This window comes from Papio anubis, chromosome 4, assembly GCF_008728515.1.
Source record: "Papio anubis isolate 15944 chromosome 4, Panubis1.0, whole genome shotgun sequence".
NCBI classification, from domain to species: Eukaryota; Metazoa; Chordata; class Mammalia; order Primates; family Cercopithecidae; genus Papio; species Papio anubis.
In genome coordinates this window covers 136,933,859-136,956,697 of record NC_044979.1, presented here as the reverse complement: position 1 = coordinate 136,956,697, position 22,839 = coordinate 136,933,859, and the positions used below count along the sequence as shown (strand labels likewise).

The 22,839-nt window shown below is 56.0% G+C and overlaps 3 protein-coding genes across 10 annotated transcripts in view; 1 reads left to right on the top strand and 2 right to left on the bottom strand.

The window, feature by feature from the left end:
• The window catches only part of LOC101003939 (NADPH--cytochrome P450 reductase), a 79,186-nt gene extending 75,807 nt beyond the window's left edge, over window positions 1-3,379 (top strand). For all 6 annotated transcript variants that reach the window (XM_009202816.4, XM_003895855.5, XM_009202817.4 and 3 more), the window contains 8 exons: window positions 97-213; window positions 314-432; window positions 1,330-1,511; window positions 1,612-1,761; window positions 2,114-2,384; window positions 2,456-2,601; window positions 2,694-2,776; window positions 2,867-3,379. In XM_009202816.4, coding sequence (XP_009201080.2) covers window positions 97-213; window positions 314-432; window positions 1,330-1,511; window positions 1,612-1,761; window positions 2,114-2,384; window positions 2,456-2,601; window positions 2,694-2,776; window positions 2,867-3,011 — 1,213 coding nt within the window. In that variant the 3' untranslated portion in view covers window positions 3,012-3,379. The remainder of the gene's footprint in view (window positions 1-96; window positions 214-313; window positions 433-1,329; window positions 1,512-1,611; window positions 1,762-2,113; window positions 2,385-2,455; window positions 2,602-2,693; window positions 2,777-2,866) is intronic.
• A 124-nt stretch (window positions 3,380-3,503) lies between these two features.
• TMEM120A (transmembrane protein 120A) lies at window positions 3,504-11,063 on the bottom strand. 2 transcript variants are annotated; one of them, XM_021935728.2, is made up of 12 exons: window positions 10,877-11,063; window positions 8,856-8,974; window positions 8,561-8,677; window positions 5,306-5,365; window positions 4,923-5,018; window positions 4,756-4,845; window positions 4,587-4,652; window positions 4,432-4,493; window positions 4,229-4,321; window positions 4,051-4,115; window positions 3,877-3,945; window positions 3,504-3,805 (listed from the first exon to the last, which is right to left on the bottom strand). In XM_021935728.2, exons 1-12 carry the CDS (start codon window positions 10,955-10,957, stop codon window positions 3,692-3,694), a joined length of 1,032 nt encoding a protein of 343 aa, XP_021791420.1. In that variant the 5' UTR covers window positions 10,958-11,063; the 3' UTR covers window positions 3,504-3,691. The 2 variants fall into 2 exon arrangements, 1 of the variants encoding a protein (XP_021791420.1); XR_002520915.2 differs by lacking the exon at window positions 4,051-4,115 and having other exon boundaries at window positions 4,587-4,845.
• Window positions 11,064-13,035: 1,972 nt separating this feature from the next.
• Window positions 13,036-22,015, bottom strand: LOC116274421 (serine/threonine/tyrosine-interacting-like protein 1). Of its 2 annotated transcripts, none has more exons than XM_031664915.1 (3): window positions 21,697-22,015; window positions 18,829-18,893; window positions 13,036-13,298 (listed from the first exon to the last, which is right to left on the bottom strand). In XM_031664915.1, exons 1-3 carry the CDS (start codon window positions 21,863-21,865, stop codon window positions 13,167-13,169), a joined length of 366 nt encoding a protein of 121 aa, XP_031520775.1. In that variant the 5' UTR covers window positions 21,866-22,015; the 3' UTR covers window positions 13,036-13,166. The 2 variants fall into 2 exon arrangements, with proteins under 2 accessions (XP_031520775.1, XP_031520774.1); XM_031664914.1 differs by having other exon boundaries at window positions 18,829-18,941; window positions 21,697-22,009.
• Between the last annotated feature and the right edge of the window lie 824 nt (window positions 22,016-22,839).

Genomic DNA, 22,839 nt, shown 5'->3' with positions numbered 1-22,839 from the left:
GATTCCCTGTGCTTTGTGCAACCAGAAGGGTCCTTGGGGACAGAGACTCAGATTCAAGCCCTGGCAGCTCACTGCGCTTCTCTCCTCCCCACCCAGCCCCTTTGATGCCAAGAATCCATTCCTGGCTGCAGTCACCACCAACCGGAAGCTGAACCAGGGGACCGAGCGCCACCTCATGCACCTGGAATTGGACATTTCGGACTCCAAAATCAGGTACCAGCTGCCGCCATCACCCCCTGAACCCTCACTCTGGGCCTCCTGACCCGGGGCAGGGCCGGCCTTCCGCCCTCCCGAGCCTGGCATCTCCCTCCAGGTATGAATCTGGGGACCACGTGGCTGTGTACCCAGCCAACGACTCTGCCCTCGTCAATCAGCTGGGCAAAATCCTGGGTGCCGACCTGGATGTCGTCATGTCCCTGAACAACCTGGATGGTGAGTGCCACAGTCAGGGCGCCCTGCCAGGTCCAGGCAGCTGCAGGATTGGGCCTGTAGGAAGGCCCTGGGTTGAGCTTCTACTTAGGCCTGAAGCCCGGGTACCTGGGCGGCCCTTGCACCGAGACTCCACGGTTACAGGATCCCAAGCAAATGGGAGGCAGAGTGGCCGTAGGTCAGGCCCTCTCTTGGGGTTCCCCCTACCCTGTCACTGTCATAGCCTTTAAGGGAGTGAGGTGCTGGGGCCTGGAGGCAGAGGCAGCCCCGGTTCCCCCATGGCCACTGTGTCCTGCTGGGAAGGAAGGCCCTGGGGCTGCTCCCACCTCCTCACCGAAGTCGGGAGTCAGCAGCCCTCCCAGGTCCCCAAGGGTGCTCCGTGGTGCCAAGGGGCAGTAGCCATTGCACGAGGCTGCCCGGGCCTGGTGGGGCTGCCCAGCCTGAGCTGTGAAGCTCCCGCAACCCACTGGTCACCGACCTGGGCCCAGACCGTCTCCACCCACCCCTGCTAGCCGATCCTCAGCAGCCGCGCCAGGGCTGCCCTTACTATCGGGTTCCACAACCCGCCTGTGAGGGAGCAGCAGGAAAAGGGGCGGTGCCGTGTCACACCGTGTTGTGTGCCGTGAAAGCACAGCGGGTGCGTTAGTGTGCAGGGCGGGTGGGCCCCCCGCACCTCCCCTAGAAGAGTCCTGCCTCTCATGAGGACTTCCTCTCTGGCTGGAGGCCCCAGACTTGGCCCCAGGGCCAGGGAGGCATCAGACAGCACAGGCCTTGTTTCCAGCACCAGCTGGGGCGCCTGTTCCCGCAGAGTTGGCCCGAGGCGTCAACCCCTCCCGCAGCAGCCACCCATCCCCAGGAGGCGGCCGCGTACCCCAAATCCTGCCTGTGTCTTTCCCGCAGAGGAGTCCAACAAGAAGCACCCATTCCCGTGCCCCACGTCCTACCGCACCGCCCTCACCTACTACCTGGACATCACCAACCCTCCGCGCACCAACGTGCTGTACGAGCTGGCGCAGTACGCCTCGGAGCCCTCGGAGCAGGAGCTGCTGCGCAAGATGGCCTCCTCCTCCGGCGAGGGCAAGGTGCGCCGCCTAGGCTCCGCGATCTCTGCCCTTAGTAACCCTGCCGTTCTCCGAGCTCCATGGGCTCCAATCAGCCCCGTCTCACCCCCGTGTCTCCTAGGAGCTGTACCTGAGCTGGGTGGTGGAGGCCCGGAGGCACATCCTGGCCATCCTGCAGGACTGCCCGTCCCTGCGGCCCCCCATTGACCACCTGTGTGAGCTGCTGCCGCGCCTGCAGGCCCGCTACTACTCCATCGCCTCATCCTCCAAGGTGAGGGCTGGCCCTGCCCTGCCAGCCACACGCTGGAGGCCCAGCCCTGCTGTCAGCACAGGAGCTCCGAGATCCAAGCCCTGAGCCCCAGTTCCACACTCAGCGCAGCTCCAAATGCCTCTCCAGGCTGTGGACTCAGTGGGGCTGGTTTGTGAGATTCCCAGTATCTGTCCAGCCCCGGTCCCCAGAGCCAGTCCGGGAAGCTGCTGGGGATGGGGCCTCTGAGGTTTGGGTGCCAGGTGGGCTGGAAGAGGCCCTGGGTGGGTGGGGATGGCCTGCAGAACGGGACTCGGGGCCAGGGCTGGGCAGGGGCCTCGGCTTGGCGGCGGAGCTCACACGGCCCTCCCCACAGGTCCATCCCAACTCTGTACACATCTGTGCGGTGGTTGTGGAGTACGAGACCAAGGCCGGCCGCATCAACAAGGGCGTGGCCACCAACTGGCTGCGGGCCAAGGAGCCTGCTGGGGAGAATGGCGGCCGCGCGCTGGTGCCCATGTTCGTGCGCAAGTCCCAGTTCCGCCTGCCCTTCAAGGCCACCACCCCTGTCATCATGGTGGGCCCCGGCACTGGGGTGGCCCCCTTCATAGGCTTCATCCAGGAGCGGGCCTGGCTGCGGCAGCAGGGTGAGTGGGGGCCCGCAGGGGAGGGGGTGACGACTGGGAACCCCACGCTCACCCCGGCCCCTGCCACGCAGGCAAGGAGGTGGGGGAGACGCTGCTGTACTACGGCTGCCGCCGCTCGGATGAGGACTACCTGTACCGGGAGGAGCTGGCGCAGTTCCACAGGGACGGCGCGCTCACCCAGCTCAACGTGGCCTTCTCCCGGGAGCAGTCCCACAAGGTGAGACGGGCGGGCACCCATGAAGGCGGGGACGGGGCTGGCAGGGCCTCAGCTGCTGTGCCTTCCCCTCACGGCACCACCCTTGGCCTCAGGTCTACGTCCAGCACCTGCTAAAGCGGGACCGAGAGCACCTGTGGAAGCTGATCGAAGGCGGCGCCCACATCTATGTCTGTGGGTGAGTGGGGTCACTGGAGTAGGGGTGGGGAGGACAAGGCCCTGCCTACCGCAGTTGGCCCAGCCCCCAGCACCCCCTCTTCCTGCCCAGGGATGCACGGAACATGGCCAGGGACGTGCAGAACACCTTCTACGACATCGTGGCTGAGCTCGGGGCCATGGAGCACGCCCAGGCCGTGGACTATGTCAAGAAGCTGATGACCAAGGGCCGCTACTCCCTGGACGTGTGGAGCTAGGGCCTCGCCTGCCCCACCCACCCCGCAGACTCCTGCCTGTAATCACTCTCCTGGCTCCCTCCTGCCGTCTCCTGGGTGGGTTTGGCTTGGCCTTGGCACAGGCACAGGTCCAGTGACAGAGACTCCTCCGGGGCCTGAGGTGCACCCTCCTGAGCTCCCCAGGCCGGGTGAGGGCCTCCGGCAGCACAGCCCAGGGCCTGCACGGGGACACCGGGCTCCATGCCTTGGGAGGCCTCTGGCCCTTGGTGGCCGCACAGAAGGGCTCTTTCTCTCAGCTGAGCTGGGCCCAGCCCCTCCATGTGATTTCCAACGAGTGTAAATAATTTTAAATAACCTCTGGCCCTTGGAATAAAGTTCTGTTTTCTGTATTTGCCTGGTATTGTGTGAGCAGATCTGGAGCCTCCACCTGGATCAACTTAACTCAGACCCAGGAACCCATGTGGCGGGGTCGCCAAGCCCTGCCCTCCCCCCGGAGAACACACATGCTCAGGCTACCTCTGGGCCTCTCTTTATTGAGGGCACTGGGCCCAGGTCTTCCTTCAGGGCCCACAGAGCCCATAAAACCCAAGGGAGAACAGCAGAGACCCCCTGATACACACATACACTCGAGGGGTGCCTCCCATCCCCTCCAACACGTGGGACGCAGAATCCCCTCTGGGCTGGCAGCGGAAGGCCCAGCCTCAATCCTTCTTGCTTCCATGCCACTGACTGTGAAACTTCTGGTGCACAACCCTCAGGGTAGTGAAGAAATTGCCGAGGAAGAGGAGGAGGAAGGGGAAGCCGCACATAAGCACCTGCGGGAGGAAGAGGGTGAGGGCCGGGCCTGGGCCTGGCCCATCCGTCCTCTCCAGGGACCCCAGCTCACCTGCCACTCCTTGCACTGAGGGTCCCGGGCCAGGTTGAACAACGTCAGTGCGTTAAAAAGCTGCCAGAACTGAGCAGGGAGGAGACATTTTACTCAGAAAACCCAGCCCCTGCTGGAGCCCGAAGCCGGTGCAGAGGACGGACATACAGGCAGGGACACAGAGGCACGACTTACGTGTCCAAAGAAAAGAAAAGGCAGCAGGAAGGTGAGGCCCCGCCACATCCAGGACTGGAAGCCCTCTGCGGGGAGGAAGGTCAGGGCACAGGACGGCCAGGGACAGGGGACGCCACCACTCAGACCCGGGACGGGAGGAAAGGAGAGTGTCCAGATGCCAGGGCCACGCCCGACTCACCCACAGTGAGGTCCATGGTGTGCCGCTCACCCAGTGCCCGCAGGCGGTAGAGACAGCCACTCTGGTAGTAGTACTGGAGAAACTGCACAAAGCCTGGGCCGGGCGGAGGACAGAAGAGCGGGGCTGAGCCCAGGGGGGTTTCCTGCCCCCACCCCCCACCACGGGTGCCCCCAGGCCTCAGCACGGACATCTGGGACACTCACTCTGGTACATGGAAAAGGACAGGAATTGGTTCCGGAATTTCTGGTACATGAGACCATCGGGCCTAAGAAAGTGGAGTTCAGTTGGGGACTCTTGGGGATGCCGTGTGTCCCCTCCCTGTCCTAGCTCCTGCCCCTGCTGGGGCCCAGCCACTCACCACGTCAGCATGACTCCCGACAGGAAGGTGGACACGTAGTGATGGAACACCCACCAGCCTTTGATTCTGGAGCAGAGAACGATCATCACCCCCAGGGCCTGTTCCTGCTTCCCAGGGGGTCCCAGCGCCCCATTCCATGCTCCCTTCCCTCAGGGCCCGCCCTGCCCACCGGGAGCCGTTGTTGATGAGGATGCTTTCCCGGATGGTCAGGGTGCAGTAGTACCAGACCAGCAGGAAGTTGAAGGTAGCGTCTGTCACCCTGCGGAGGGAAGGGACCGAGGGTTGGTACCACAGCGCCTGGGGATGGGCAGGGCCTCGGCCGGGCGGGACACCCACCTGGAGTTGAGCAGGAAACGGCAGGTGAAGGAGATGAGGATGAGGATGATGGTGAGGTAGAGCTTGAACTTCTCATACTCGTCCTTGTAGGCAAACCTGGGGGGCACAGGCTGGTGAGACGGGTGGGGTGCTGGTGGGGCCCATGCATGCCCCCACCCTGGGAGGGCAGCTGAGCCAAGGGAAGTCGGGTAGAGGGGAAGGCCGGGTGACACGGTGGAGGGGAAGGCCGGGTGAGGGGGTGGAGGGGAAGGCCGGGTGAGGGGGTGGAGGGGAAGCCTGGTGACGCGGTGGAGGGGAAGGCCGGGTGAGGGGGTGGAGGGGAAGGCCGGGTGAGGGGATGGAGGGGAAGGCCGGGTCGGCGGGTGGAGGCCCAGCCTGATTACTTAGCCTGCTTGCTCAGGAGCGTGACGTTGACGTTCCCCAGAACCAGGCTCAGGTACAATCTAGGGAAGGGGGTGGCAGGGTGAGGAGAAGCCTGAGTGACAGAGAAGCCACTGATACTCAGCCAAGCCTGCCAGGCCAGAGCCTGGGCCACCACCACCCCCCCTCACCCGCTGCTTTCCGCATGGCCTTGGCATCAGGTTCTGACCTTGGGGGCTGCAGACCCACTCCCTGCCATGCTCAGCCTTCCTCGTCGCCTGCTCTGGAATCCTGACCCCTGGGGAAACAGCGTCCCCTGTCTCCGCAGTCTTGCCTGAAACTCCCCCACCTCAGGGCCCCAAGAGAACCCAGCTCTCCCTCCTCGCTGAGGGCCGTCCCCATGTCCCCGATTGCTCCTCTGTGTGATGGCTACCACCTACCCCCCAGCTCCCTGCCACCTCCCCTCCAGAATCTTCAGTACTGGGCTCCACTTCAGTGACCCACACACCTGGCCACATCTGGGACGACCTCCCAAACCAGAACAGAAGCTTGGAGCTCTGACTGTGGGCTGACCCCCCAAGTGCCCGGCCTCCCGGGGCGTTTCTCCCCACCACAACCCCCTATCCCTCAGAGGCCTCCACGCTCTCCAGTTCCAGATCTCATCGGAGCCGGCCGAGTCCCCAGGCCACCCGCCAATTTCACCACTTTCTTGCCAATCCCCTTAATGTCCAGCCTCCACACCCACCAACTGAGATCATCTTGCCCTTCTCTGCCAGAGATACTCCAAGAGGTGACAGCAAAGTCGGTCACTTTCTCAGCACCTGCCCCAGACGCATGGGTTCTTGTTCACACTCATGCTGAACGGACAGAGGCTCAGCGTGGTTACGCCATTCGCCCTAGGCCACAAAGAGCTTCTGCGGCAGCCATGCTTCTCCCTCTACAGAGTGCTCCCGGCACAGTGCTCCCCACTCAGGCCAGCTCCAGCCTCCACTGCCAACCCACCAGGCTGCGGATGTGTCCCCACTCGGCTCCCCATCTGGTTCTTAGCACTAGCCTCTCCACATCCTCTCCCCCAAACCCTCCATCCTGTCTCCTCCCACCCCAGGCCCCACCTGCAACATCTCAGAGAAGATAGCCCAGCTTCTGCTCTGTGGGGGTCACTGTACTGGGAGCACTCCTCACCCTCATCTCTGCACCCTCCATCCTCCACTAGCCCTTCTCGCTCTCCCAGGGCTTCCCTCCATCACCTCTTCTGGCTCTTTCCCCTCTCGGCCCCTCTTTTCAGCAGGTGGATGTGCTTGCGTCTTCCCAGGGGCAAAGGAACCCTGCACCCAGGCAGCAGCTGCCCCTCGACCCGGTGCTAATTTCCAGTTCCTAGTTACTAATTCTCTCCCTCCACTCACGGCCACGCTCTAAAAAGTCTCCCAGAGGGCCGGGCGCGGTGGCTCACGCCTGTAATCCCAGCACTTTGGGAGGCTAAGGTGGGTGGATCATGAGGTCAGGAGATTGAGACCAGCCTGCTCAACATGGTGAAACCCCGTCTCTACTAAAAACACAAAAATGAGCCGGGTGTGGTGGTAGGCGCCTGTAATCCCAGCTACTCAGGAGCCTGAGGCAGGAGAATCCCTTGAACCAGGGAGGCAGAGGTTGAGCTGAGATCGTGCCACTGCACTCCAGCCTGGCGACAGAGCGAGACTCCATCTCAAAAAAAAAAAAAAAAAAAAAAAGTCTCCTAAACTTGGCTGTCTCCCTTCCTTGGCTCTTCTGTCATCCCCAAGATCAACGTCCACCCTGTTCCATCAAACGGTTCTCGCCAAGGTGACCCGACTTCCAGGATGCGCGTCCCCTTCCTTATCTCAGGACTGACCCCGAGGCTACTGACACTCCTTTCTCCCTGCCTTCTGGGCCAGGTATCTTCTCCCAGCTATCTTCCTGCCTGCAGCCTCTGTTGGGATTTTTCGCTTGGCGGAGGGTTTTGCACTGCCCTGTCCGTCCTCCTGGGTGACAGCAGCTGGCCTTTCCAAGCGCACGTTCCACCCCACCCTCTCCCCTGCCAACTGGGCTCAAGGCAAGTGCTGCAGCTCAGCAAAGCCTCTGGCCTCTTGGCTCCCTCTCAGCTCCTGCCCCGAGCTCTGGCCACTACAGTTCTGCTCATGGCCTTTGTGTCTACCTGCTGCTACCTCTCGCCCTCAGCCCGTGTGTCTGCCTCACTCTTTTTATTTATTTACTTATTTATTTTTTTTTTTTTTTTGGGGCCAGTCGGCTCTATCGCCCAGGCTGGAGTGCTGTGGCGGATCTCGTCTTGCAGAAATCCAGCCTCCCGGGTTCCGCGCCATTCTCCACTGCCTCCAGCCTCCAAGGTGGCTGGGATACGGTATACGCCACCTCGCCGGCTAGTTTTTTGTATTTTTAGTAGAGGCGGGGTTTCACGGGTTTAGCCAGGATGGTCGATCTCCTGACCTTGTGATCCAGCCCGTCTCGGCCTCCCAAAGTGCTGGGATTACAGGCTTGAGCCACCCAGCCCGGCCTTACTTATTTATTTTTTAAGACAGAATCTCACTCTGTCGCCCAGGCTGGAATGCAGTGGCGCAGTCTCGGCTCATTGCATCCTCTGCCTCCCAGGCTCAAGCGATTCTCCTGCCTCAGCCTCCTGAGTAGCTGGGATTACAGGTGTGCGCCACCACGCACAGCTAATTTTTGTTTTTAGTAGAGATGGGTTTTACCATGTTGCCCAGGCGGGTCTTGAACTCCCGACCTCAAGCAATCTGCCTTGGCTTCCCAAAAAAGTGCTGGGATTACAGGCATGAGCTACCGTGCCCAGCCTATTTTCTCTTTTTAAATAAATAGAGAGATAGGGTCTCAGTATGTCACCCAGGCTGGTCTTGAACTCCTGAGTTCAAGTGATCCTTCCACCTCTCTCTCTCAGAGTGCCGAGATTACAGGTGAGAGCCACCATGCCTGGCCCACTCTCTTTATTCTCTAAGATTCAAGCCACCCATCCCCTAATCCAGGAAGCCTTCTGTGACCTCCTGGACCGGGTCAGGCGTCCCTCACTGTGCCACCTCATTCCCCATGCTACGAAGCACCTATCACGTGAAATGTCACCCTCAGCCGGTTGTCTCCCCTGAAGTCAGCACTGGGCCTCACTGCTCAGCCTGCACTGGGCCCAGGGAACATTTGCTGACTATAATGAGCAAGAGGGGGCAGCACCCGGCTTCAGGCCTCCCCCCGCGGGAGTGGCTGTGAACTGAGCTGAGAGTGGGCAGTGGGGGCCTCACCCATTCTTCTTGGGCAAATAGGCCTCCATGTCAAAGAATAGGCCTTGGCGCTCTTTCATCTGGTTCTCCAGCTCCTGCGCGGCCCCCTCGGCCTCTGCTGGGAGGGAGGGTTTGCATCTGCGGGTGAGGCCAGAAAGAGTCAGGGTAGGAGGACTCCCAAATGTCCTCCCTGACTCCCACAGGGGCAGAAGGGCAAACACGGCCCAGAGAGGGGAGGAGCGGTGCCCAGGGTCTCACAGTGCCAGCCCTCCCACCCCACATTCAGCCCATGGCAGGTGGGGTAGCGGCTCCTAACTTCTTCAGGGTGAGGGCCAGCTCCTGGAGCCGCTTCTTCTGCCGCGTGATGGAGCTGGTGCAATTGTTCTGAAGTTTCGTCAGCTCCTCCAGCTTCAGGCGGTATAGCCGATGGGTCTCCTGGGGACCGGAGGGGAGAAGGCTCAGGCCAGTTGGGGAGCCACTGAGCCAGAGCCTGCAGGCAGGACGTGGGGCTCAGGCTCCCCCAGGGCTGCTGGGAGGGTTCGCTCAGCGGGAAAGGAGGGAGAACTGCGCCTGCCTGGGGATGAGGTGGCCGTCTCCCCAAGGCAGGCGAGGGCCTGGGTGTCCTCCTGTGAGCCCAGAGACCCCATGGCACCCCTCCCCGAGAAACAGACTAGATGTTTTGTGTTTTTTTTTTGGTTTGAGATAGTCTCGTTCTGTCGCCCAGGCTGGAGTGCAGTGGCGTGATCTCGGCTCACTGTAACCTCCGCCTCCTGGGTTCAAACCATTCTTCTGCCTCAGCCTCCCAAGTAAACTGGGATTACAGGCACCCGCCATCATGCCTGGCTAATTTTTGTATTTTTGTAGAGACAGGGTTTCACCATGTTGGCCAGGCTGGTCTTGAACTCCTGACCTCACGTGATCTGCCTGCCTTGGCCTCCCAAAGTGCTGGGATTACAGGCATGAGCCACCGGGCCCAGCCAAGGTTTTCTTAGTCTCAGCCCATCTGCTAGTTGTCCCTACCCTACAAGGACAGGCTCTCTTTCTCCTACCTTGAGTCTGGAGCTTAGGCCCCAGGGCCCCCTTCTGGACCAAGCGGGCCGCCCAGAGCCACCCCTCTGTCCTCTCAGCTCCTCCTGCCTATCCAGCCTTCCAGTACAGGCGGAGCTGAGCTTCTCAGGCATTCCTGACATCTTCTTCCCAGGTTAAAGGTCATCAGATTTCAGCCCTAGAGCCTCCTGCTCTAAGGCCAGCCCCCCTCACCTTTGGCCCAAGGCTTCCCCGAGCACTTTGCCCTGGTAGGTGAGTCTCAAGAAGGCGTAGCCTAGAGGTGGGGCAAGGGGCAGTGTGAAGAGAGTCAAGCAGGGGCTGTGGCCAGGACAGCGGGGGCCAGGCGGGGAGGCTGGGTCTGCTCAGTCTCTGGGGAGAAGCACCAATGGCAGGGGGCTTGGCAGGGCCAGGGGCAGCTGGGTTTCAATGCCAACAGGAAGGGGTTGGAACCAGTCCAGGAGAGGCAAAGGCCTAACCAAGCCATCAGCTGGCGGGGGCTCCACTCCGTCTGGATCTTGTTTCTCATGCCCAGGAGGGGTCACCACGCCCCCTCGGACCCCAGCACGTGCCACTTCTGCCCACTCACAGTCACCGCCCTCTTCCCTGGCTGGATGAGGCCAGCAGCCTCCTCCTCCCTGGCCTCTGGACAGAACAGCCACGGTGGCCCCGAGGGAGCTCAGTCCAGACAGTTCCTCCCGTAGCTTTCCACTGGCCTCGGAGGGACTCCGATCTCTGCCAGGCCAGGGCGTCCCTACAGGGCCTGGCCCCGCCCACCCCTCCCCTAGCTCTCCTTGATGCAGCCACATGGGCCTGTCAAGTCCCCTCTTTCCTTCTAAAGGCCTCAGCGGTGCGCGCTGTCCCTCTGCCTGGGGCGCGCCCCCATCCAGGCCGAGGACTCCCCCTAAACGCTGCTCCCCCGACCCGGGCTGCCTCTCGAGCGCTGCCCGCTGCGCGTTTGCTGAGTGGCTGACCCAAGACTGGGCCCGCCCGTGTATGACTCAGACGGCCGCTCTCTCCTGGGAGAGGACGGGGTCGGGGTCTGGGCCCCTTTCCAAGGCCCTCATTGGAAGCCGAGGTCGCCAGGGCAGTGGGGTCCCACCGGGGTTCCCGGACACTGGAGGAGGCGGCGGTGGACACCAGGACCCGGGGCCTCTTCCCCCTAGGCAGTGACGACAGGGCCCCGACCCCTGACCCTTAGCTCCCTGCTGCCTGACCCAGGGCTGCCCGACCCTTGCCCCTGAGCCAGTGAAACGCGGCTCGGGGCCACCGGGCGTCCGCAGCGGCGCTAACCTGGATGTTCTGGAAGTCCTGCTGTAGATCCTCCCAGTCCCGCAGGCAGTCGCCCAGCGGGCCCGGGGGCGGGGGCTGCATGGCTGCAGAGCCAGGAGCCAGGAGCCAGGAGCGGAGGACAGCGCAGCAACCCCGGCCCGCCCGAGGCTCCTACGCCGCCGCCCCCGTCCGCTTCCGGGCTCGCGCCGCCACAGGCACCAATGGGGAAAGGCCACGCCCCCCACCCCAGCCAATCTGGGGCAGGGGCGGGGCAGGGGCGGGGCCATATGCAAGGGCGGTTGCTAGCCCCGGGACTCGCGGCCTGGACCTGGACTGGGATGGCTGCAGCCCCCGGGCCCGGACTGCACTGACTGTGCCAGCGGCGTGGTGCAGCCAGCAGGGCTCTGACCCGTCATGCTGAGAGCAAACCAAGGTCCAGGGAGGTGACACCTGCCTGCAACACTTTCGTCCTTGGGAAGCTGAGCCTCTTTGGGGAAGGGAGTTAGAGCTGCTTCTCTCGCTTGGATTTTTACAGGGGCCTCCTTTCTCCCTGCCTCACCTCCACTGTCCCTTCTCGCGGCCACCAGACTGCGCCTCCCAAAACACAAGGCTGATTCCCTATCATGTTCATGCTTAAAACTTTCCAGTGACTGTGTCCTGCCTACCAGGAGGTCCATAATCAGAGCTCTGCAGCTATCCCTGGCTCTGTCCCAACTCAAACCCTGAGGAAAGCCAGGGCTGCGTGGAAAGTTGTTCCCCCTCTGGCAAAACCCCCTCCATCCCTCCGCAGAGCGCGCTAGGTGGTGGGACGGCATTCATCTCTCTGTTCCCAGCCCCACCCATGTGGTGGCAGGGAATGGTTGCCGAATGGACTTGGGGAGGGCCCTGCATGGATGGACATCCTAATCCCCTACCAGTCCCCTAGTCTGTGCCTTCTCCTGATGCCCAGTTTGTTCTGTGGGTGCTGCCAGCTTTGGAGAAGCACATTCGGAAAACAACTTCCAACTGGGTGCCGAGGCCCACACCTGTAATCCCAGCACTTTGGAGAGGCTGAGGCTGGAGGATCACTTGAGCCCAGGAGTTCGAGACTAGCCTAGGCAACAGAGCAAGACCCTGTTTCTACAAAAATAAAAATAAATTAGCCAGGTGTGATGGTGCATGCCTGCATTCCCAGCTACTTACTCAGGAAGCTGAGGTGGGAGGATCGCTTGAGCCCAGGGAAGTTGAGGCTGCAGTGAGCCATGATTGCACCACTGCACTCCAGCCTGAGAGACAGCAAGACCGTGCCTCAAAGAAATAAATAAATAAATAGGCAGGCCGGGCGCGGTGGCTCAAGCCTGTAATCCCAGCACTTTGGGAGGCCGAGACGGGCGGATCACGAGGTCAGGAGATCAAGACCATCCTGGTTAACACGGTGAAACCCCGTCTCTACTAAAAAATACAAAAAAAACCTAGCCGGGCGAGGTGGCAGGCGCCTGCTGAGGCAGGAGAATGGCGTAAACCCGGCAGGCGGAGCTTGCAGTGAGCTGAGATCCGGCCATTGCACTCCAGCCTGGGTGACAGAACGAGACTCCGCCTCAAAATAAATAAATAAATAAATAAATAAATAAATAAATAAATAAATAAATAAAAAAAAATAAAAATAAATTTAAAAAAAGGAAAGGGGATAAAAATAAAAGGAAAACTGTTAAGACCTTAGGAATTTCTAGAAACGTGGATAGGGAGATGGGGGAGGTGTGGTGAGAATCTCTCCTTGGTGAACACAGCCAGGCAGAAATGAGTGGGGAGCAGGGAAAGAAAATCTGTTTCAAGGGGTGGATGGCAGGAAGCACTAGGGATGAGGCAAGGGTGTGATCCCATTCCAGGAGCCTGGGGGCTAGACAAGGCTGGGCTTGGTATCTCTGGGGCTAGGGGACTGCCTATTGGTGGCTATTGTGACATCCTCTGTGAACCAACACAGGCAATCTCTGGGCGCCCCTAGGCAGCCTCCAAAGGGTCTAAGTCACCAGGGGGATGCAGGGCAGCTGCTCTAGCAGCCAGATGCTCTTCTAGAGGCAGCCTCAGGGGTGCAGTTGGGATGGCCCAGGACACCTCAGGGATGCGGGTTCTCAGTGAGCCTGAGCAGGGCGCACCTGTTAGGTGGCGTGAACAGGCGCTTGGGAAGAATCAGTACAGGAGGCTGACATGAGACTTTCAGGCAGTAAAGGCCTTCTCCTTCCAGACAAGCCTGGGTATACACACTGTGACCCTCCACCCACAAAATGCCCCCCAGCGAGGCTCTTCAGTACCCTTCACTGGGCCGCAGAGAAGATCAGTAGAGCGGATCCATGATGTTTGTGACGGAATCTCCAAGGATAGTCTTCTCCCATTCCAGCAGCTGACTCACCAATCCCCGATTTGGACACATGTTGTTTTTGCATTTCTTGACATAGGCCCAGGACCTCTATGAATACAAAGAGAGAAAGTGAACTTCAGGATTGGTCCTGGGCCCTTTCCACTAGGATCAGAGGCAGCTTTCAGAGACAAGAGGCACTTGCACAGTGCCAGCAACACGGCTTAAGGGCTGGACGCAGAAACAGGGCAGCCTGGCATGAATGCATCAGTGCTGGGAGTCATGGGAGCTGGCTCTGCCTCGGGCAAGCCCCTCTGCTTCTAAATCTGGTGACAGAAATAATTCCTAATTCAAACAGCTCCTGGGAAGATTGAGACAACATACATGAAACCACCTGTGGATGGCAAACACTATGCCAAGCCTAGCACAGTCTCAACAAAAGTTTGCATTGTGACTGGACTAATTAATGGAAAGAGGCAGAGAACTGTGGGCAAATTCTCTGAAGAAGGAAAATTCAAGCTGCCCTCCTCAGGCATCCACCTTAAAGTACAGGAAGGGTTGCTGCATGAAGGAGGGTGAGCACCTGGTCTCCCTCTGGATTGAGGACAAAAGAAAAAGGGAAAGGGAAAGGCAACAGTGGTGCCTGAAATTAGGAACAGAAGGAAATGACCGGGTACAGTGGCTCACGCCTGTAATCCCAGCACTTTGGGGGGCCAAGATGGGTGGATCACCTGAGGTCAGGAGTTCAAAACCAGCCTGGTCAATGTGGCAAAACCCTGTCTCTACTAAAAAAATACAAAAATTAGCCAGGTATGGTGGCACATGCCTGTAATCCCAGCTACTTGGGTGGCTGAGGCAGGAAAATCGCTTGAACCTGGGAGGCAGAGGTTGCAGTGAGCCGAGATTGCGCCACTGCACTCCAGCCTGGGTGACAGAGCAAGACTCAAGACTCTGTCTCAAAAAAAAGGGAAGGAAGTGATGTCAACCCAAAAAAGGCCATATATGAGAAGCCCACAGCTAATATCATACTCAATGGTGAAAGATAAAGCTTTTCCTCTAAGATCAGGAATGAGGCAAGGGTGCCTGCTTTCGTCACTTCTGTTCAACATAGTACTAGAAGTCCTAGCCAGAACAATGAGGCAAGAAAAAGAAATAAAAGGCATCTACATTGGATAGGAAGAAGTAAACTTTCCTCTGGTTTGAAGATGACATTATTTCGTATGTAGAAAACCCTAAAGATTACACACACACACACACACACACACACACAGAGCTAATAAATTCAACAAGGTTGGCCGGGTGTGGTGGCTCAAGCCTGTAATCCCAGCACTTTGGGAGGCCGAGGTGGGCGGATCACAAGGTCAGGAGATCGAGACCATCCTGGCTAACACGGTGAAACCCCATCTCTACTAAAAATACAAAAAATTAGCCGGGTGTGGTGGCTGGCACCTGTAGTCCCAGCTACTTGGGAGACTGAGGCAGGAGAATGGCGTGAACCCGGAAGGCAGAGTTTGCAGTGAGCTGAGATTGTGCCACTGCACTCCAGCCTGGGTGACAGAGCAAGACTCCGTCTCAAAAAAAAAAAAAAAAAAGCAAGGTTGAAGGATACAAAACATGCAAAAATTAGTTGCATGTCTATATACTAACAATAAACAATTCAAAAAGGAAATTAAAAAAACAATTCCATTTACAGTAGCATCAAAAAGAATAAAATATTTAACCAAGGAGGCAAAAGGCTTGTACACTGAAAACTGCAAGAAATTAAAGACACAAACAAATGAAAAGACATCCTGTGTTCATGGGTTGGAATGCTTAGTATCATTAAGATGCCAATACTACTCAAAGCAATCCACAAGTTTAAGGCAATCCCTACCAAAATCCCAACAGCATTTTTTGTAGAAATAGAAAAATCCATCCTAAAATTCATATGGAATCTCAAGGGACTCCATAAAAAAAAATCTTTAAAAAGAACAAAGTTGTATGTCTCACACTTCCTGATTTCAAACCTTCTAAAACAAAGCTATAATAATCAAAACAGTATGGTATGGACATGAACACAAAGAGACCAATGGAATACAACAGCCAGCCTAGCATAGAAATAAACCCTTACAAATATGGTCAAGCAATTTTTTTTTTTTTTTTGAGACTGAGTATCACTCTGTTGCCCAGGCTGGAGTTCAGTTGTGCAATCTCAGTTTACTGCAACCTCCGCCTCCTGGGTTCAAGTGATTCTTGTGCCTCAGCCTCCCAAGTAGCTGGGATTACAGGCATGCGCCACCAGGCCTGGCTCATTTTTGTATTTTTAGTAGAGACGAGGTTTTGCCATGTCAGCTAGGCTGGTCTCAAACTCCTGACCTCAGGTGATCCGCCCACCTCTGCCTCCCAAACTGCTGGGATTACAGGTGTGAGCCACTGCACCCGGTCTGTCAAGCAATTTTTGATAGTATGCCAAGACCATTCAATGGGGGAAAAGGACAGTCATTTCAACAAATGGTGCTAGGAAAACTAGATATCCCCATGCAAAAGAATGAAATTGAAAACAGGAAATCAATAGAGAAAATCAACAAAACCAAAAGCCACTTCTTTGAAAAGATCAATAAAATCGATACTTCCTCTAGCCAGGCTAACTCAGAGAAGACACAATTACTAATATCAGAAGTGAAAGAGGAAACATTGCTAAAGATCCCACAGATATTAAAAGGAGAATAAAAGAATATTCATACCCACAAATGTGATTGATCAATTCCTTGAAAGACACAATCTGCCAAAACTCACACAAGAAGAAACAGACAATCTGAATAGGCCTACATATATTAAAGAAATTGAGTAGTGGTGGGCGCCTGTAGTCCCAGCAGCTCAGCAGGCTGAGGTAGGAGAATGGCATGAACCCAGGAGGCGGAGCTTGCAGTGAGCCGAGATCGTGCCACTGCACTCCAGCCTGGGTGACAGAGTGAGACTCCGTCTCAAAATAAATAAATAAATAAAATAATAATAAATTGAATCAATAATTAGTAATCTTCCAAAACAGAAAGCACCTAGCATAGATGGGTTTATTGGTGAATTCCACATATAATGGAATATTTATTATTCAGCCTTAAAAGGAAGGAACTTACATAAGGTACCTAGAGTACTCAAATTCACAGAGACAGAAAGTAGAATGGTGGTTCCCATGTGGTGATGAAGGGGGGAAAGTAAAGAGTTGCTGTTTCAGGTTTGCAAGATGGAAAAGTTTGGGAGATTAGTTGCACAATAATGTGAGTGTACTTAATGCTCCTAAGCTATACATTTTAAAATGGTTAAGATGGTAAATTTTTTGTTATATATATATATATATGTGTGTGTGTGTGTGTGTGTGTGTGTGTGTGTGTATGTTTTTTTTTGGTTTTTTGAGACAGAGTTTCGCTCTTGTCACCCAGGCTGGAGTGCAATGATATAATCCCGGCTCACTGCAGCCTCTGCCTCTCAGCTTCTAGCGATTCTCCTGCCTCAGCCTCCAGAGTAGCTGGGATTACAGGCATGCGCCACCGTGCCCAGCTAATTTTTATATTTTCAGTAGAGACGGGGTTTCACTATGTTGGCCAGGCTGGTCTCGAACTGCTGACCTCAGGTGATCTGCCTGCCTCGGCCTCCCACAGTGCTGGGATTACAGGCGTGAGCCACCGCGCCCAGCCTGTTATGTATATTTTAACCACAAAGTTTTTAAAAGTGGTGTGAGGGGCAGAGCTTGCAGTTATAAGGTTTACTATGTCCTCACTGGGTCAGAATAAGCCCTGAAGGAAGAATCATAAACCACACATCCCCCTTCCAGCCCAGAAGGCATCTGCTGGGACTCTCACAGCAAATGCAGCAGGCAGGAGAGACACGTGCTGTCGACCTCATTCTACCGACTGAAGGGATAGAAGGGTGAAGGGGTGTACTCAGGTCACATGTGGTAAGGGGCAAAGCCCAGGCTGCAAGGCCAGTGTTCTCCCTGCCGCCTCAGGGCCCTGTTAAAAACCCAGACTCTCCAGCCGTGCTTTGGATTCCAGCTTTGCCATTTACAGCTCTGGGGCTTAAGGCAAAGTACCCGGCCTCTCCAGACCTCCCACAAAATGGGGATAAAAGCAATAGCTATGCCACAGGGTCATTGTGAAGGTGTTTTAACGACATATAAATACTTACCAGGCAGGTAGGAGTCAGTGTTTGTTAGTTATTATAGTGTCTCTGGAGTTTTGTTATTATTTGAAGGTCTTTAAAAGACAAAGGTACTCCTAGAAGTTTAAAGGCACTGAAATTGATTTTTTTTCTCTCTTTTTTGTTTGTTTGAGACAGCGTCTGGCTTTGTTGCCCAGGCTGGAGTGCAGTGGTATGATCACAGCCCACTGCAGCCTTCACCTCCCAGGATCGAGCCATTCTCCTATCTCAGCCTCCCAAGTAGCTGGAACTACAGGTGTGCAACACCACACCCAGCTAATTTTTGTATTTTTTGTAGAGACAGGATTTTGCCATGTTGCCCAGGCTGATCTCAAACTCCTGAGCTCAAGCGACCCACCCACCTCCGCCTCCCTAAGTGCTGAGATTATAGGTGTGAGTCACCGTGCCCAGTCTGCTTCTACTTCTTTTGGGCACACACCCAGGAACAGAATTCCTGGATATCCAAGACTCTTTCTAGGCCAGGCGCAGAGGCTCATGCCTGTAATCCCAGGAGGCAGTGGCAGGTGGATCACCTGAGGTCAGGAGTTCGAGACCAGCCCGGCCAACATGGCGAAACCCCGTCTCTACCAAAAATACAAAAATTAGCTGGGCGTGGTGACACACACCTGTAATCCCAGCTACTCAGGAGGCTGAGGCAGGAGAATGGCTTGAACCCAGGAGGCAGAGGTTGCAGTGGAGGTTCAAGAATCACTTGAACCCAGGAGGTGGAGATTGCACCACTGCACTCCAGCCTGGACAACAGAACTAGACTCCATCTCAAAAAAAAAAAAAAAAAAAAAAAAAAGAGCCTTTCTAGCCTGCAACTTCACCCGCAAAGTGCATACACGGGTGACAACCAAACCCACTGGCTAATGGGTTTTATTCTTTGTCCCTCTCCTTCCCCCAAACACATCCCTGGGTAAATGTCAGGGCTTTGCAGGTCCTATCAAGCCCTCTGAGATCACGAACAGGCTGTGACAGGCGGGGCAGACACCCGAAAAAGGCGCTGTCTCAGAGTCAGGAGCCCCGAGATCTGCCTGGGTTTGCCACAATGGGTCCCTGCTTCCCTCTCCTCTCTGGACCCTGCGCCCAAGGCATAGGGAGATAGGCGGGGGTGGGTGGGCGCCTGTGCTGCAGCTCTGGGACTCCAAGCAGTTCTCCCTTGGGCAACACCAAACAAACACCGGTGGACAGACTGACAGCAGTGGGGGCCATGCCGAGGGGGCTGCAGGACAGCCTGACCTGGCCTGAGTCCCTGGGCCAGTCCTGTGTATCCAGCCTCAGGCCTCAAGCCTGCAACGCTGGGGCCTTGCCCTTGGGTGACATGGGCTGGGGGGCACCCTAGACTTGGAGTTATCTGGGATTCTTCCTCCCAAAGCAGTGCCAGGGCCCCACTCCTCCCAGGTCGCACTCTGACCCCACCTCCCAGGGTGTGGCATGTTGTGAGCCCGGCTCGGGGAATGCATACCTGCAAGGTCTGCTCATTACAATGCATGAGGTAGGCTATGATGGCGGCACAGCTGCGGCTGATACCTTGGGTGGAAAAGACCAGAATGACAGAGCCAAGGTGAAGGTGAACATCTGCAAAAAGAAGTGGGGGGTTGGGTCATGCCTGGCCCTCCTCCCTGTGGGCCTGGGTTGCTGTCAGACACTGGCCTCCATGGGCCCATGGTCCAAGCATGAGTTCAAGACCAGCCCACATGACCTCGGCAAGTCCCATGATTTCTCTGGGAGCCCATTTCATTGTCTAACAAGTGGGCATCCCTCAGTCCTGGCTGGAAGTTCCAGAAAATCATGCCTGGGCAACCAGCATCACCTGGCAAAGACCTTCTGAACTGCAGGCTTCTAGCACAGGAAGCTCTGCTACCGATGGGGCGGATGGGACCACCATCATTCCAAGAACAGTCAGGAACTGACAGAGCCAGGGTAGCCTGTGTGCCAATCCTGACTGCCACTCACTGGCCATGGGGCTTGGGGGCAAGTTACTTCCTTTCCTTTCCTTCCCCTCTCTGCTCTCTTCTCCTTTTGCCTCTCCTCTCCACTCCTCTCCTCTCCTCTCCTTTCCTTCTTTCTTTGTTGAGACAGAGTTTCACTCTTGTTGCCCAGGCTGCAGTGCAATGGCACACTCTCAGTTCACTGCAACCTCCACCTCCTGGGTTCAAGCGATTCTCCTGGCTTAGCCTTCCCAAGTAGCTGGGATTACAAGTGCCTGCTACCACGTCCAGCTAATTTTTTGTATTTTTAACAGAGATAAGGTTTCACCATGTTGTCCAGGCTGGTCTCCAACTCCGGACCTCAGATGATCTGCCTGCCTTGGCCTCTGAAAGTGCTGGGATTATAGGCATGAGCCACTGCGCCCAACTTTTTTTTTTTTTTTTTTTAATATAGACATGCAGTCTCACTATGTTGTTCAGGCTGGTCTTGAACTCCTGACCTCGGGTGATCTGCCCACCTCATCCTCTCAAAGTACTGGAATTACAGGTAAGAACCACTGTGCCCAGCCTATTTTTATTTTATTTTAGAGACTGGGTCTTGCTCTGTTGCCTAGGCTGGAATGCAGTGATGTAATCACAGCTCACTGCCACCTTGAACTCCTGGGCTCAAGTAATCCTCCTGCCTTAGCCTTCAGGGTAGCTGGGACCACAGGCATGCGCCACCATGTCTAGCTAACTTTTTTGTACAGATGGGGTCTCACAATGTTGCCCGGGCTGGAGGGTAAGTTACTTGAAGCCACAGTGTCCTCATCTGGAAAATGGGATCACAGTATACTACCTCCTCCATGTGGTTTGGTTGTGTTCTGTACTGAGCCCAGTGCCTGGCACAGAAATATCAGCTCTAATCACAGCACCCCTGAAGCTGTGAGTCCTGCCCAGGGAGAGGAAACCTAAGATGGCACCCGAGGCTGGTCTGGCAACCCTCAGGAACTGAAGATTAGCATGCCAAGTGCAAAATCACAGATTGCCAGGGCTAAAGGAAGACACAGAGATGACGATGGCCACCTTCCTCACCATCTGAATAAAGGAACTGAGCGTGTAGTTTAATCCACTGACTGGCTCAGTGCTACCCAGGGAGGCAGGCTGGATGGGGGCCCTCTTTGGGCCACAAGGCTCTGACACCTCGAGGTGGGACACATGGGAAGTCTCGGCCTCAGGCCCTAGTCGAGTGACATTTGACATGTGCTAGGCAAATAAAGGATGGTTGGGGCTGGGTGCGGTGGCTCACGCCTGTAATCCCACTACTTTAGCAGGCTGAGGCGGGTGGATTGCTTGAGCTCAAGAGTTCAAGACCAGTTTGGGCAACGTGGCAAAATCCCATCTCTACTAAAACTACAAAAATTAGTTGGGTGCGGTGGTGAGTGCCTGTAGTCCCAGCTACTCAGGAGGCTGAGGTAGGAGGATTGCTTGAGCCCCGGAGGTGGAGATTGCAGTGAGCCAAGATTGTACCACTACACTCCAGCCTGGGTGAACAAGCCAGACTCTGTCTCAAAAAAATAAAATTTAAAATAAGGGATGGTTGGGCCAAAACGCCATGCTCCAGCCCCTGGTACAGTGGCTCAGGCCAGGAGCTGTTGGTGCCAGACAGGCAGGCACGGGGTGGGGACTCCAACCTGACTCAGCCCTGCTCTCTCTACACATCTTACTCTCCTTAGGCAATCTGGAGCCACAGGAACGAGTTAAAAATCCATTCGTGATGAATTAAGTAACTGGTGGGCACCACTTGGGTGTGGTGGCTCATGCCTATAATCCCAGCACCTTGAGAGGCTGAGGTAGGAGGATCGCTTGAGGCCAGGAGTTCAAGACCTGCCTGGGCAACATAGCAAGACCCCAACTCCACCAACCAACCAACAAACCAAAACAAAGAAAATCTTGGAAGTGAGAACTGAAAGAGCTTTGTAGTCTTCCTTCCGTTCCACCCACATCCCACAGACCAAGGATGAAGGCGGGGATGGAGAGAAACTTACCTCCTGGTCCCCAGAGCACAGCCTAGAGCCTCCATGAGCATGTGTGCTTGTGGGTAGCCATCACCCTCATTTTACAACAAGCCCAGAAGGGCACAGCCATCTAGCCAGGGCCAGAGCCCAGGACGCTCAGCTCACAATCTTGGGCCCCACTGCCCTCAAGGTAAACACCACTGTTGCTCGTTTCACTGAGGGCTCCCGAGAAGTTGGACGTGTCCTGGAGCTTATCTCACCCAGGTGGGGCATATGCTGAGCTGGGCCCTTTCTCTCCAGAGCATGGGGAGTCGTGATCCAGAATAAGCCTGTGAAGGAGGCTCCACTGCCCCTCTGCTTCCCAGACACAGGCCAGTTGCTACCCGGCCAAGGAACGCTCCTTACCAATGAAGTGACACATGTGGCGTAAGAAGGGGAGAATCTGGGCTTCTGGGGAATCTTCTATCTGGATGTGCAGAAGCCTGTCAGGATCGCCTGCAAAACTACATGGAAAGACCGCACAGGTCATCGGGTGGAATGCAGAATGCAAGCCGCCCCACTGCGGGGTTTTCATCGCAGCAGGAGGGCCACAGGGAGGACGCTGAGCTTGTGTAAGGCGGAATGTGCACAGGTAGCTCAGCCTCTCCTGGAAAACAACATCCAGGCTGGGTGTGGTGGCTCATGGCTCTAAGCCCAGTAATTTGGGAGACAGAGATGGGAGGATCACATAGCCAGACCCTCTTTTTTTTTTTTTTTGAGACAGAGTCTCACTCTGTTGCCCAGGCTGTAGTACAGTGGCGTGATCTCAGCTCACTGCAACTTCTACCTCCCAGGTTCAACCGATTCTCCTGCCTCAGCCTCCCAAGTAGCTGGGATTGCAGGCATGTGCCACCACGCCCGGCTAATGTTTATATTTTTAGTAGAGATGGGGTTTCACCATTTTGGCCAGGCTGGTCATTGAACTCCCAGCCTCAGCTGATGTACCCGCCTTGGCCTCCCAAAGTGCTGGGATTACAGGTGTGAGCCACCACACCCAGCCAAAAAAAAATTTTTTTAAGTACCTATCTTGGCCAGGCATGGTGGCTCACGCCTGTAATCCCAGGACTTTGGGAGGGCAAGGCAAGAGGATCACTTGAGGCCAGGAGTTCCTGACAAGCCTGGGCAACATAGTGAGACCTTATCTCTACAAAAATTAAAAATTAAAAAAAAAATTGTTAATACACCTAACTCACAGGGGTGCTGTGTAGACTGAGGGAAGTAATCTGTTCAGGGCACTCAGCAATCTGCTTGGTGCATAGTACATGTCACATTGCTATTATGATGAACCCAAAACATGGTACTCTCCTAGAATATGGTGCAATCATTAAATGAGGACAGGAAAGCACATTTAATGACCTTGGAGAATGAGCCCACTGTGTTAAATGCAGAGAGAGAGGTAAGAGGGATGGAGATGGTGGGGCTGCTGTTTTATCTGTTTTATTTTACTTCCTTTTTTGAGACAGAGTCTTGCTCTGTCACCCAGGCTGGAGTGCAGTTGAGTGATCTCAG